The sequence below is a fragment of the Herpailurus yagouaroundi genome, unplaced genomic scaffold (assembly GCF_014898765.1).
Source record: "Herpailurus yagouaroundi ecotype Mexico unplaced genomic scaffold, PumYag 77, whole genome shotgun sequence".
Taxonomy (NCBI): Eukaryota; Metazoa; Chordata; class Mammalia; order Carnivora; family Felidae; genus Herpailurus; species Herpailurus yagouaroundi.
Window position 1 is genome coordinate 64,810,405 of NW_024412388.1, and position 15,819 is coordinate 64,826,223.

A 15,819-nucleotide genomic window follows, 5' to 3' on the forward strand; every position below is an offset into this window, starting at 1 on the left:
TGGGTACATTGGCACGGTTAACTCTCTCGCCCCAGAAATTCCACTCGGCTGAAAAGATTATTATTTGGGGGCGGGAAAGGGGGAGATGCAGAGGTCTTTAGGACCCAGCAGGCGGCGGCAGGCGGCAGTTGTGTAGATCACTGAGAGACTACGAGGGTCCGGTTCAGTTTTAATTCTGTCTCTAATCTCTGCAACAGCCGCTCTTCCTGGGTCCCGCGGCTCTCCTACCCACTCAGCCGCGGCTGGCAGCCGGGCGAAAATCAGAGCCGCCCGCCCCCCCCCCCCCCCATCACCCACCATGGAAACCCTCCAAGAAAAAGTGGCTCCGGACGCGTGTGCCTGAGGATTCCTCACAAAAGAGGTGCCCAAAATGAAGACCCTGATGGTGAGTCATTTGTTGCAACTCCTCTGAGCAGAGGCGGGGACCCCGGGACGCAGCGTCCCCGGGGCGCGCGGGAGAGCTCCAGGGCGCCTACCCCTGCGCCGCGAGGTCGCCTGTTACAAAGGGACAACTTTCCACCTGCTCAGTGCCCCCTTCCGGTTCCCTGGTTCTGCCTGGCTCGGAATCCCAGAGCCGGGATGGGAACTCGGGTTGCCTTGGCTCCTGGATCTCGGGAGAGAGGTCTGGGGCCCCACGGAGAGCTGGAGAAGCGGTGGAGGGGTGGGCGCATGGTTCAGGGGTGGAGGATACCCAAAAGCAACAGCCTGGCAAAAACTAAGAGGGGCGGGGAGGGGGGAAACATTTGCAGACTTTCTTGGTTTTCTTGTCGGATTTCAAACTTGCAAGAATCGCCGAGGTAGAGCCCCGCGGGTCCAAGAAGGAGAGGGTGCAAGGGCTAGAGGTTCCAGCAGCGGAGCTGGGGGAGGGGGCCCCTCCTCAAAGTGCGAGCCCACCTCTGCCCTCGCGGCCGGCGCGCTTTCCCTCGCGTAAGCTGGGCGCCGCGCACCACCTGCCCTCTGCCGAGAGATCTGGGTGGTGGCGTCCGCCGAGAGCAGCCACGCTCGGGAGCATCCCCTGCCGTGCGCGAGAGGACGGTGCCTCTCCTGCCCCCGCGGCGCGCGGGGGGCTGGGACCCCGGCCACCTCCTTCCAGCCCCGGACCCCCGCCGTCCCCCCCCCCCCCCCACACCATCGAGCGTCTGACCGCCTCGCGCGTGTCACCGCCGGCGCGCTCCTCCGGGTTCGGCTCTCAGCAGCTCCCCTCTGCTCTCTCCCGCCCGCCCGCAGCGCCATGGTCTGGCTGTGTGTTTAGCGCTCACCACCATGTGCACCAGCTTGTTGCTCGTGTACAGCAGCCTCGGCGGCCAGAAGGAGCGGCCCCCGCAGCAGCAGCAGCAGGTAGGGGCGACCGGCAGCGCGCAGCCGTCGGCGGAGAGCAGCCCCCCCTCGAGACCCCGGATCCCCGCTGCACCGCGGCCGTTGGACGGATACCTCGGCGTGGCGGACCACAAGGTGACAGCTCGCTCACCGGCGCGCGCACCACCCAGCCTGGGGATCCCGCACACCTGAGCCTGCCCCCTTTCCCGGGGCTGGGAGGCGCCGTGAGTAGGTGCCTTGAGGAGGCTGGAAGGGGGAGCGGAGCCGCCGGGGTGGGGTGGGAGAGTTCTTTCTCGGAATGAATTCCTGTTTGGAGACGGAGGTAAAGTTTTCCAGGGAATAGGGGTGAGATGAGCGGACCTAAAGCCCAGTATCGTAACAGGAACCGACCCCGGAGGTGAAACCCACTGAGCCCCAAAATTGCAGCTGCGGGGGTGGGTGCTGGGTTCCTGAAGCGTCGGGTTTGGCAGCCCAGTCGCGCCCTTGCTGGGAGGAGAGCCGGCGATGGCGCGAGTAACTGCCTGAGCGTTGCCCCGCTGGGAACTGGTGGGTGAGTGACTGCCAGTCCTCGGCCGCGGCGGCTCCTGCTCGAAGATTCCCCTCTGATCTCGGCTTCGGATTGCTCTGGGAAGAATTGCCACAGCCTTGGGGAGCGGTCCCAAGGCAGGCGCGGAAGGCTGGAGGCACAAACTCCGCTTCCATTGGCTTGAAACTCATCGTTGAGGGCCTGTTTTTCTCTGCCTTCCGGGAAGCCTTTGCATGGCTTGGCTAATAATTAATAAGATGGATTTTTAAAAATTGAGCCTCCTTTCCCCCAAATAATAAATCTCTGGTTTCAGCGTGAGAAGCCTCTGGGAGAATTCTAATCAGGTATCCTGATTCTGAAAAGATATTTTAATACAGTTTAAATATATTCCCCATTATTTGAAGCTCCTAATATGTTTTTACTAAAACACAGTTCCACTCTGTATCTGCTCTATAAAGGTTAGAGAGTTTCTTGAAACCACGCAGCTCTTCTGCTTTTTGTATTACTAGATTTTATGGTTATGAGCCAAACTAATATTTAACAGGCGGTCCTTTTGCTTGAAAAACAAAGATTGGCCTTACCATGCATGAAAAAGTCAAACTTTTTTTTAAGTGGCAGTCAAAATATTTCCACTCATTTGTGCAATGCATACAGCCAAAAGGATTTTGGAGGGTCAAAAGGACCCAGGGTTGGGGATCTTTGGATACTTGTGGAAAAAACAAACAAACAAACAAACATACCATGAAACATGGATGGACGGTTAGATAGGTAGACTGATAGGTATTATGTATAAGAAATGCTAGATATAAAACAGTACTGTAAGGGTGCGGAGATGAGAAAGGTCACTGTTCTGGAAGGTTTAAGGAAATTCTCTCTGAAAAGGTGGAATGTGTACTGGGGAAAATTTGGGGAAGCAGAAAAGAGGAAGGGATTTCATTAGGAAGTGATTTGGAGGTGGGGGGAGGAGCTGGGGGTAGAATCCTAAAATCAAAAGTAGAGAGGGTCATTAGTTTTATAATAACAGCTTCAGTTTTCTCTTGGAGATGTTGATTGATTACACCCTTTATATCTGTATGTGCAAAAGCAACCCATAAGGGCTAGAGTTCTAGAAAAGTTTAGACATCTGCTTCTGACTGGATGGATGTGGTGTTTATGTGTAACTGGTATATGATGAATTTATTGAACTTAGTGGATTTTCATGGCTGTTGTTTAGTGAAAATGGCTAGATAGCTCTTGCGAAGCTTTGATTAATGGGGTGTGAAAAGGTAAATTTGCTGAAAGCTTTGATCTGCCTTTGGGAAGGTATTCCTAATACTTTCCTTTCTGTGTTCTCCTGCTGGACAGACACCAGCTAAGAACATTGATAGCATAAGGCAAAATATGATTCCCTCATATTTGTTTTCAAAACAGTGTCTATTTGCACAAATATATTGGATTCCATTTTCAATGTTTCAGAGCCTTATTTCATTACAATGAAAACCAGCCCTTTTTGGGAAGGAATGTTGAAACTCCCATATGGGAATTTGACATAATCTGCAATAAAGGGTTTTATAAATTGTAAAGTTGTTATATGGATGATAAATGTGTGTGAAAGTCCTTGGAATTCTTAGCAGAGAATTATAAATGTGACCAGGAAGGTCTCTGCATATAATTAATACCAACGGCATTCTTTCCTAGAAAACCAACGTGTCACCAAATTCCATACTCAAAGGATCAACAGCATTTACCCTACCCCAAGCAAAAGAACAAATGCAAATCTTAAAATCTATGCCTTCTCTCCAGGCATTATCCCAATTGTCCCACTGAACTAAATATAAACTTCTACTCAAAATGTAATCACTTTACTGTTACTATCTAACTGACTGGAAATTGGGTGAAGTTTCATTTCTGATGGCTATAGGGAGGTATATGTGTAACGTGTATATGTCCTCTCCAAAAGTTGCTGTTTCCTTAGGTTTACTTGGGATCTTCCTATAGTCTTGCTTAGGCAGAGGTAGAAATTTGTTAGAATATTGCTAAGATTTTTTTTTCTGATTTACAAAGAATGAAAGATTTTCTATTCTTACTATGTTGCTAGATGATACCCTGATGGCTGTTTTTGTTTTTCCACGCTCATATCAGGCCTTAGAAAAATTATAGGATGTGCCGAATGTAATGACCACCAAGGCATATGCTACTGCATATTGAATCAGAATTCCAACAGACTTTTTATTTGCTGTTGATTTACAGAATCTGGAGAGAGTTACAGATACCATTTAGGAAAATGTTCACATCTCCATGGCTGGAGGTCCCAAAGTCTGATAAATATGTAGTGTTTATGTTCAGTTACATGATGGTATTAACATTATAACTCTAAGATTAAATTCAACAGGTGGTCCTAATCCCCAGCACCTGAATTTCACAAATCACAGCCTGTCTGCAATGATAGTCTTGTCTCATACGGCTGCAGACTAAATTACTGTTGAGATTAAATCACTATGTGCTTTTGTTGAAAGACATGCTGCAAGTCAAGCCAGTGATGAGCAATGTGTGTTGAAGCTTAAAATATCACTTTCCATGGTCATATTCTCTACTTCCTCGTTCGCAAACGATGTGAGCTGAAATTGTAATTCCAGTGTGACTAAGTGAAGGCTACTTGGAGTTTCTTGTGATAATGAAGACATTTCATTTTCTGTTAGATAGATTCTTTCTCTTCATTTCCAACCCTTTTCCCCAGACCTTTTCCCACAAATGTTTCACCAACTCATTTCAATCTTGTTACATGTCTGTCACTGCAGCTACTGTATCTGTATCCTGCCATTACTATGCTGGTCCCCATTTTTGGAAGCTACTGATTTCTAACCAGATCAGCCAGACACAAGCAAAGAAGACAATTTTCATGCACTTGGAAACTTGTATTTAGAACTATAATCACGCTTAAGTGTGCATTTGTGCACATAGACACACACAGATACACACACACACACACACACACACACACACACACACACACATACACACACACTAAATCAAGCAACCTTCGCAGAAAAACTCCAATTTTTCCAGCAGAGTGGAAGGGGGGCATGGAATGCATTCTGTTTCCAGCCCGGATCTGGTCCGGGTAGATAAAGTCATTTGCCATCTGGTGGACCCTGTGAAATGAAACTATGAGCTGATTCCCATTTCCAATGGACAGGAGCCCTTATCACAGAAGGCCCACTTGTCACCTGGGCTGCCCTTTTCTAAGATGGCTTATGAAAGAGCAGTGATCAATGGGGTCTGAAGCTGAGCTGCTATCTCCTTGCTTCAGTAGGAGCTCCCAGGAATGGATTTTACACATACTAATAACATGCTTGTCCTTGGTTCTTTCCTTCCTTAAGCACTCAGTTATTCAGACAAAACGAAACTGCTTGGAGGTAGCAGATGTTTGCTTTTAATTCACGGATGTCCAGTTGGAGTGATAGGACAGGTCAATGCAAGAGTTGAAAAATAATTCAAAACCAGAAAAAAAGGCACATGCCATATAACTTACTTTAGGATTGTGGCATAAGCATTCTTCCTTTAAAAAGCATATAAATTCTCAAATACAAGGTTGTCCCATTTATGAGATTCCGTTTTACAATATTTGAGGCATCCAATCAACGATACATAATTTGGATCTTAAATTCAAAGTGACCTAAATTTTAGTGCTCAAGTACTACAAAATATAATCCGCCAATGGTGATGAAACCCTGTTATCACAAATTGTCAACCAAAAAGAATTATGAAATGAACTGTTTTTCATGGGTGAGGAGTTGCAGTAATGTGGTTGCCTTTAATGGGAGAAGTGTTCATATAACACTTATTGAAATATATAATCTTCCTTAATTCTGAGAGCCAGAAGTATTTCTCCAGCTTCCCAAGGAGTAATGCCAAGATACTCCCACACCAAAGCCCAGACCACACCTGGTAAATGAGTCTGAGCTGGTTCCCTCTCCATTTCTGGCCATTGTGGTCTCCTTGCTGATCCTTGAATCCTCATTTTGCCCGATGACCTTTGCACTTGCTGTCCCCTCTCCCTGGACAGCTCTTGCCCAAGGTCTTTTACATAGGTGGCTCTTTCTGGTCGTTCAGTCTTCAGATCACATGTCTTCTTGTAGACCATACTGTTTAAATAGCTCAATCCTTAATAGTCTTCTCTATCATATTAGCCTCTTTTATTTTCCTTATATTAGTTAACAAGGTCTGAAAGAATCTTAAAGTCTCCTTGTCTATTGTTTGTCTTCCCCCCCCCCCCCAAGTAGAATCTAAGTGCTGTGATAGATAGCAAAGTATTTGTACATCTTGTTGACCAGTTTAACCCCAGGCCCTAGAATAATACTTGACACTTAATGAACACACAAGTATTTATTAAAGGAAGGAAGAAAGCAGAGTGTTTGGGGAAAGGGGGTTGTGGAGAGGGACAAAGCTACCTCACCATTTGTAAAGTCCTTCCTCTATAAGAAACATCAGTGGAGTCCCAAGGACCCAATACGTGTATCTCATCTTTCCTACTTTGGTTTACCACTGCTACTACTGCTACTACTACTACTAATAATAATAATTATGGGAAGAAAGATGAAGAAATGATTTATAACATAAGAGTCTTTGGAAATGAGATTTGGGAGTTCACATTTTAACAGTCTTCCTTTTCAACTCTTAAGCACATTAAAGTTTGAGAACCATCATTTGAAATGTTTTTAATCACCATATGTAGTTCTGTAGCTAATTTGTTTCTGGGTTTTTGAACAATTCATAGCCCTAAGTAAATATTCATTGAAGGTCTAATAGTTGCAAAATTGGGTATTCTGGAGGAAGAACACGGTGCCTACCATCAAAGAATCTTTGATCTAATTGGAGAGAAAAGACAAAGAAGCAAGAAAAATTAAATAATAAAGCAAGTGCTGAATAACAATATGAAACCAGGAAACAATAAATCAAGGCATTGACACTAAAAAGGAGGCAATTTCTGTGATCTTTCTCATCTATAAAATAATTTAAATACTATTCTTAGTTTAGCAGTTATAAAACTTTCAAACTATAATTTCATTTTTTAGCTCTGTTTTAATATATGTGTGTGTGCTGTCTCTTTCTCTATGTATAATATATGACATGCAATGAATACTTAGTAAACAATTTGGATATCAAAGCAACTTCAGAGTGGATAGATTTTAAATTGAAAATGTTCAGTCTGTTTATGATTTTCCTTTGGCATGGCATAGGGCCGCCTGGATTCTTGAAGAGATCTAACTTTGTTACCCTGTTCAATGGTCTCTGTCATATATGGTGACCATGTTTCCAAACCAAATCTCATAACTCATGGTATGAGAAATTTGTGTTGGCCACAAGACAGAACATTTGCCATTGGATCTGTCCTGGAAACATGACATCTACTACACAGGGGATTTTCCAAAACCCCCAGGGTCAAGTGGCAGTGCAATCGAATTCTTGTCCTACGAATGCCGAGATGAAGGAATATTGAAGATGAGAAAAGACTATGAGAAATTAAAACTCATCATTAATCAACAAATCATTAAAACCTCTTGTATATCTACTATATACTCTTCGAGCTGCAGTGAATGATTGTAACTATAGAAAGACAATGAATGATTATTTCTTAAATAATAATATTAGTCATACTTTGTAAACCTGACTCAAGGAAAGAATTCCCATGGGAGTAAATTTATGATTAAATGACTGATTAAAAACTTGAGGGTGGGGATACTTATGAGATGTACTCAGATTCTTCTTCATGAGCTCTTTTCGTCCTAAACTCTTAGTCTAGGCTTAGGGCAAATAAATATTTTTATTGCATGCTCTGTTCAATTAGGGTTTCCCAAATAAAAGTCATAGGCATGCATATTCTTTTAGTTTAGACAGCATGTCCACAGGGAAGCCTTCCCTGACTTGTAGCCCAGGTGAAATCTGAGCTGTGTGTTTTGTCTTCACAGTCAGGATCCCATGATAATACTTATTCCAGCTTATTGTTATTTCTTGTCTAAAATTGTCTGCCTTCCCTGCTCTACGATCAGAAAGTCTGGGGCTTTTTTTTCTCTTTTTTATCATTGTAGTCTCAGCCTTTAATATAATGTCTGGTATATAAAAGGTCTTTAGTAAGTATTTGTTGAATAAATGAGTATATCTATATAAAGATTTTAAATTACTTCTAAAATAAGCCCATCTGAAAATTTTCTAACCATGTGGCATTACTGAAAAGGAATATTACATGTCGTAAATACGAATCTCTCCTGCCACCATTTGTAGTTCTGTAACTACTGCATTTCTATGTACTTGAGCTAATCAGATCTCTTTGAATTTTGAGCTGGAAGGAAACTTGAAAATTACCAGAAGGAATTCACAAGTGCTCGTGTGATTTGCCCACAGTCACCGGTGAGTGGCAGAGCTGGGGCTACAACGTGGGTCTCTGACATGAATGTCATTACCACAAGGAAGATTCAGTGCCAATATATTCTAAGCAGTGACTCAACATTATTTGAACAGAATTTATTAAAAAGAAGAGCCTGGGCCTACCCAGTTATTGGAAAGAAATAAATATTTAAACATCTTATTATTCTGAAATGAATATGAGAATATGCCTCTGGATAGTTCAAAAGAGCTTCCACCAACCACTGGCTTAGCGATGGGTTCTCTAAAGGCTTCATAAAATGCGTGGCACCCATGTAATTGGAACAATTGGCAGATCTGAGTGGGTTTGCCTTTAAAAAGTAAACCAAGCCAAAAAGAGCGCCTTATTATTCGCAGAAAATGTCATGACCAGACCACTCATTTAACTGAATTACCTTCTCCACAGGGGAAGAAAGCATCATCAGGAGACTCAGTTAACCAAGTGTTTGAAGCACTGCCATTCTGCAAGTAACCATTAACTCCTCCTAAGTTCTGAGATGTAATACTTACTCTGAGGTAGAATTACATAAGGCAGATAAGAAACCATTTTACCCATAGTAGGGAAAATTAACCTTGATAGTTGTTATACTTCAGTATGAAAACGAAGCTTTTTTTTTTTCTTATATTCTCTTTAAATGGCTAAGAAGGTGTCTGTGTAGTATTCCTGGGAATGTCACAGAGTCTGAGAACACTCTGGCAGACTGAAATGTAGAGTTAAACCATTTTTTTAATAAGAAAGCATATTCTGGAAATTAATTGCACATATGGGACCTCTCCACTGACTGAACTGCATTATTGCGTTTCTAATTTACAGATCTGCTCATATTCTTCGCATGCCTCCAATGGCTTCCCATTGCTTAGAGGATCACATTCAGACTCCACAGGAAGGCTCACAAGCCCCAACAGTCTGTCTGGCCTAGTTCTCCAACTTCACTTCCCCCCCGCCCAAGTTGTACACACCCAGGGAACACATCTTGCTGTCTCATGCTTCCCTCCATCATGGAATGCCCTTTCTCCTTTTATCTGCCAGGTAGAGAACTAATCATTCATTAAGATCCAGCTCAAGCATCTCCTGCATCTGCTTTCTAAAGTTTTCCCGGATGGAACCTCTGTGGAGAGTAGATCCCACATTCGCTTATGCCAGCCTTGCATTAGTCAGTCAGCTAGTCAATCATATGTTAGGCTGGGTACCTACTGTGTATTAGACACATGGGAGGGAATGAGAGGAAGGACCTAATCCTGACCACAGGAAAATCACAGCAGGGGAAATATCACAATTACTGTATATTGGTAAGTGTTAAAATATTCTCTGTATCTTATATATGCCTCTAATCACAATATTGTGATTATTTGTCCACATGCATGTTTCCCTGACTACACTGTACCTTTAAAATTTTTTTTTTAATGTTTATTTTTGAGAGAGACAGAGCACAAGTGGAGGAAGGGCATAGAGAGAGGGAGCCACAGAATCTGAAACAGGCTCCAGGCTCTGAGCTGTCAGCATAGAACCCTATGCGGGGCTTGAACTCACGAGCTGTGAGATCATGACCTGAGCCGAAGTCGGACACTTAACCGACTGAGCCACCCAAGTACCCCTACATTGTACTTTCTTGACGCCAAAGATATAATTTAATTCATCCTGGCATGTCCAGAACCAAAAACTGTATCTCATGCATGTCAAAACTAAATAAATCTTTGTTGAAAGTTGATGAGCAGAATCTTGTTGTAACTGTATATAATAGAAAGAGATTTGAACAAGAGTGGCTAATAGACTCACTAGTCAAAGGAATGGGCAGAAGTGATAAGTAGGAGGCAAAAGGATTTCACATATGTGGCATACATATCTTTAATTTTTGGTTCCTCTTTAAATACAGAGCAGCATCTGCTAACACTTCAGAGTGGTAGACCAGGTGTTGAGATCTAGAATGCCCATGTTTGGGGACATTGACAGTATGGTATCATGGGAGTCAAGGGGCCATACCCAAGCCTTTTACTTGTTACAGGCTCTTTGGCAAGTTGTGTAACTTCTAGGCCTGAGTTAGTCTGTGGAAGAGGAAGAGTTAAATTAAATTCATTACCTTATTTATTAAATAATATTGTGTACTTATCATATACTTGGTTTTGTGGGAGAGCCCAGATGTGATCCCTGACTCCACAAAACTTAGAGCTATTGAGGGAGGCAGATAAACAGACATGAAATTACCATGCAGGTTAGGATATCAGTATTTGCATGCTACAGAGGTTAGATTTTGTCCTGCAAATTTTGAGGAAGTCTTTAAGGGACTTAAATTGGAGGAGTGACTCCACTCAGATGTGTCTTCCAATGGATTACTACCATGGCTTCGGTGTGGCACAGGTCAGAGCAGCTCTGAATGAGAAGAAGAGGGCCAGTTAATAGACTGTTGCTGCAATCTGAGTGAATGATGCTGGGGGCCAGAGGGTAAAGAGACCGTAAGTTCCTGTCCAGCCTAAGTTTTTGTGATTGCCCACCCCAGCATGTCAGTGCTGACAGTCTGGATGCAGCTCTTGAACAGCCGGTTAATGGTTCAAGCTTACCTCTCAGTAGTTAGCAAAGAGAGTTGGGGGGTGATCCCAGAGAACACTCCAACTTGGTTTAATTTCCAACCTTGCTGTGTATCTAAATACCATACAGTGACTTGAGCAAAGCAGTGGTGTTATGGTTAAGGATAAAGCAACCTCTTTGTGGAGACGCTATAATGTACACTGGCCACAACAGGAACTAAAGCTCCCACCTGCAGCACAGCCAGTGGGGTGTGGAATGAATGTGTAGCAAGAGACTATTGTTTAACAGTTCTACTGGGGGAGACTTGATTCTAGAATGACCATGTCGAGTTGTTGCATGATGAATCTTACCAGGTATAGATCTGTTGGAAGTATGGGGTAAAGAGTGATTTCTTCCTTCTTTGTGGGAAGAGTTACAGAGTTACAGAGAGAGCCATTGTCGTTCTTCTAAATCACTTAAGTTTGTTAACAACTTCTACAAAAACTCAAATTTCTATGTCATTTGCATCAGAAGGAAATTGGCCATAAGTTAATGTAAAATTTGTTGAGAGGGAGTCTGATTCCTAAATCAAAAGCCTTTGGTTGGGAGCAAATTATCTATCTATCTATCTATCTATCTGTCTTCTATCATCTATCTATCTATATATCCACATATGTCTGAAAGAACTCTTTTTATGGGGCCCATATATGGGGTGACTTGGCAGTGTCTCACCTACCAGGCTGTTGTCAGGGATTTCCAAGCTGTCTGTCATTACCCATTACCCATAGTGTTTCCACTCTATATTGTAAATTATAAAGCCGGTTCATTTCATTTTTACTTCACTAGTTTAAGTTTTGAACAATCAAAGTGCAGGAAGTGGTAACATTCTTCCTGTACTCCAGAACAGGGAAAAGGGAAAGAGGATTGTAGGAATTTGTGTGTATTCACTATCAATGCCCCAGCCAGACTGAATGAAGCTTTGCTTTGATGCTCTAGTCATCAGTAATCCCTTGAAAAATTATGCCCATTATTTTTATTAACAACTCTGTGTGGTTTGGGCTCAGTTTGAAAGGTGATGAGTTGATCTGGGAAAAGCTTCCTCTGCATCATCCCCGCTGTAGCGTGTTGGAAAAGAAAAGGGAGAAGAGAGCCAGAGTGCTGGTTCTGAAAAACAAACTTTTTTGTTTACAATGCATAGTTTGTTTGTAACAATGCACAGTTGTAAATGCATTTATATTCATTGGCTTCTCAAAGTGGCAAAAAGTAAAAGGAAAATAAAAATTATTTATAAACCTGCCACCAAAATATAACTATTATTAATAATTTAATGTATTTCCTTACAGATTTTTTAATGCATATCAGATGATAACAGATGTGCGTATATATGACATTTTAATGTAATTCCTTCCCATTTTTTTATTGTTTCCTGTTGGGTATGTGGGGTCTATGTCTGTATTGTTTTAACAATATGATGTTATCAGTGGTATACAGGAGGGCATGAACTATATATACCGTTAGGTGCTTACCTTGTTTAGTAGCTTAAAACCAAAATATATTCCAATTAGAGTTAGAATAGTCAGAAAATACATCTTGATAATTGTGCTAAATTTTCCACTTATTAATCCTGAAAGTGTATACATCCCTCTTCTAGCTTAACATCTCCATTCTTTCCCTCTTGTTTACAGTCCTCCAGCGCTTTTAAATTGTGACGATGCCTCCTTCCCTACCTTTCATCTCCCACCTGTTTGCTCAGCTACAGAATGTGTTCCAGAATTTTTAAGTTTTATGAATCATTCCCGGCAGTCCCTTAATCCTTCCGGTCACTTTTCTCTAAATTTCCTCTAACCCGTCCACAGCTCTTTCGGTGGCCATAGCCTGTGGCAAACTCACATCGGCTTCCAGGACACAGAAATGATGGCTATCTTCATGGTAACTGGGTGGTTTCTGTTCAGATATATGTCTCCTGTTAGGCTTTACTTTCAGGGCTTCAGTCTGTGACTTAATTCTCTGTCCGTGTGTCATGCAGACCTAATTCCTTGTCCATATACAGTGCAGGTTTACTTTGACATAACTGTATTTCCTAAAAAAGAAATTTTACAGCACAAATAATTATAATTATCACCTTTTCTTAGTGAGCACGTTTTTCTGTATTTTTCATCCTTTAGTTTTTACAAAATTCCTGTATCTTATTTTTAATCCTTCCGGTCATTTTTCTCTCAATTCCCTCCAACCTATCAACAGCTATTTTGCTGGAACAGCCTGTGGCCACCTTATTGAATTTGGTGCCTGTTCTTCTTGACTGTGTTTTGTACTCAAAGATGTCTCTGAGCTACTCTTTATTTCTTACATTTTTCAAGTATGTGCTAGCTGTTATTTCTTGATTTTGGCATAAATTCAGCTCTCCTGTTATTCTTCCAGTCCACAGGTGGAATAATTCTGTCATTAGAGACATCAGGACCTGCCTCTACTCTGACGGCCAACTGGCAGGAGATATATTTTATACATCTTGGTTGGTGGTTTCTCAAGTCTGAGAACATGAGATCTTTGCCAACAAGCCCTTTATCAAACCAGTCCTTGGTTTTTCTGCCTGAGTTGTCTCCTCTCTCCTCTAGATTAAGGCACTGAATCCTTCCCATCCACTTTTAAAAACATTTGTATTATGGTGACATATGTATATCCTAAAATTTGACATTTTAACCATTTATAGCTATACAATTCAGTGGCATTAACTACATTCACAGTGTGGTCTGCCATCAACACTACCTATTTCGAAAACTTTTCATCACTCCAAACAGATTCAGTAACCTTTAAGCAATAACTTTCCCATTTTTCCTTCTTCCAGCCCTGGGTAATGTTCATTCTATTTTCTATCATTAAGATTTTAGGAAAATTCTAGATATTTCATGTAAGTGGAATAATTCAATACGTGTCATTTTATGTCAGCCTTATTTCATTTAGAATAATGTTTTCAAGTTCACCCATGTTGTAGCATGCATCAGAACTTTGTTCCTTTTAATACAAATCAAAACTACTATGAGATACTGCCTCACACCTGTCAGAATGGGGAAAATTAGCAACACAGGAAACAACAGATGCTGATGAGGATGGGGACAAAGAGGAACCCTCTTACACTGTTGGTGAGACTGCAAACTGGTGCAGCCACTCTGGAAAGCAGCATGGAGATTCCTCAAAAAATTAAAAATACAACTACCTTACACCCCAGCAATTGCACTACTGGGTATTTACACAGAGGATACAAAAATACTGATTCAAAGAGACACATGCACCCTGATATTTATAGCAACATCATCAATAGCCAAATTATAGGGGTGCCTGGCTGGCTCAGTTGGTAGAGCATGCAGCTCTTGATCTCAGGGTTATAAGTTTAAGCCCCATGTTGGGTATAAAGATTACTTAAAATTCCAAAACAACAACAACAACAACAACAACAACAACAACAACAACAACAACACTAGCCAAGTGGAAGGATCCCAAATGTCCATTGACTGATGAATGGATAAAGAAGATGTGGGGTGTTTGTGTGTACACATACATACACACAAATAATGGAATATTACTCAGCCATCAAAAAGGATGAAATATTGCCATTTGCAATGATGTTGATGGAGCTAGAGTAAATTATGCTAACCAAAATAAGTCAGAGGAAGACAAACACCATATTATTTCACTCCTGTGTAATTTAAGAAACAACAGATAAACATAAGGGAAGGAAGAAAAAAGAGAGGGAGGCAAACCATAATAGTCTATTAACTGTAAAATTAAAAATAATGATTTAATGTTTATTTATTTTTGAGAGGGAGAGAGAGAAACAGAGACAGAGTGAGAGTGGGGGAGGGGCAGAGAGAGGAGACACAGAATCTGAAGCAGGCTCCAGGCTCTGAGCTATCAGCACAAAGCCCCACGCAGGGCTCAGACTCAGGAACCGAGAGATCATGACCTGAGCCAAAGTCAGAAGCTTAACCAACTGAGCCACCCAGGTGCCCCTGGACTGTTAACTATAGAGGAAAAAACGGAGGGCTGCTGGAGGGGAGGTGGGAAGGGTGATGGGCTCAATGGGCGATAGGTATTAAGGAGGGCACTTGTGATGAGCACTGGGTATTATATGTAAGTGATGAATCACTAAATTCTACTCCTGAAACCAATATTACACTATATGTTAACTAACTAGAAGTTAAATAGAAACTCAAGGGGCGCCTGGGTGGCGCAGTCGGTTAAGCGTCCGACTTCAGCCAGGTCACGATCTCGCGGTCCGTGAGTTCGAGCCCCGCATCAGGCTCTGGGCTGATGGCTCAGAGCCTGGAGCCTGTTTCCGATTCTGTGTCTCCCTCTCTCTCTGCCCCTCCCCGTTCATGCTCTGTCTCTCTCTGTCCCAAAAATAAATAAACGTTGAAAAAAATAAATAAATAAATAGAAATTCAAAACAAACAAAATAGAACTTTGTTTCTTTTTATGGCCGAAAAATATTTTACGGTATGTATATACCACAATATGTTTATCCAGTTATCTTTTAATGGACACTTGGGTTATTTTCACCTACTGGCCATCAGGAATAATGCTGCAATGAACATTGGCATTCTCATTCATTTTTTGAAGTACTTCCCTCCTTTTTCTGTCTTTTTCCATCCCCATCGAAACACCTGAGTCTCTAGCTCCCATCACTGCACACTTGTACAGGCCACCTTACTTCTAGCTGTTCCTACTCCCTTGCAATAAACAAACAAATAAATAAATAGATAAATAAATAAATGCCATTCATTGCATTGATTATATTTCTTTGTCTAAAAATAATGTAAACATTTTGAAAAATAGAACGAAAAGGGAAATTTTTCCATATTCCTAATACTTTGGTGCAAATATGATATAATTTTGGTTTACTTCTGCCAATTTTTTGCATTACATTTTCTGTTTTTTTAAACCTAAATGTGAAGTCCACTATGTGTTTTTATTTTTTTTAGCGCATATGATTTTTAAGACCGTTTTGTTTCCATTTGCTGATATTGAAATAGTCAGTATGATTTCCTTTGCTTAGCATTAGCTTTTATATCTTTTT

General features: G+C 41.8%; 1 protein-coding gene across 2 annotated transcripts in view; it reads left to right on the forward strand.

Moving 5' to 3' along the window:
• Positions 1–254: 254 nt before the first annotated feature.
• The window catches only part of ST6GALNAC5 (ST6 N-acetylgalactosaminide alpha-2,6-sialyltransferase 5), a 177,696-nt gene continuing 162,131 nt past the window's right edge, over positions 255–15,819 (forward strand). The window contains exons 1-2 of one of the 2 annotated variants that reach the window (XM_040470688.1): positions 255–385; positions 1,228–1,452. In XM_040470688.1, coding sequence (XP_040326622.1) covers positions 371–385; positions 1,228–1,452 — 240 coding nt within the window. In that variant the 5' untranslated portion in view covers positions 255–370. Of the gene's footprint in view, positions 386–1,227; positions 1,546–15,819 lie in introns of both variants that reach the window. The other variant, XM_040470690.1, reaches the window with a different exon arrangement.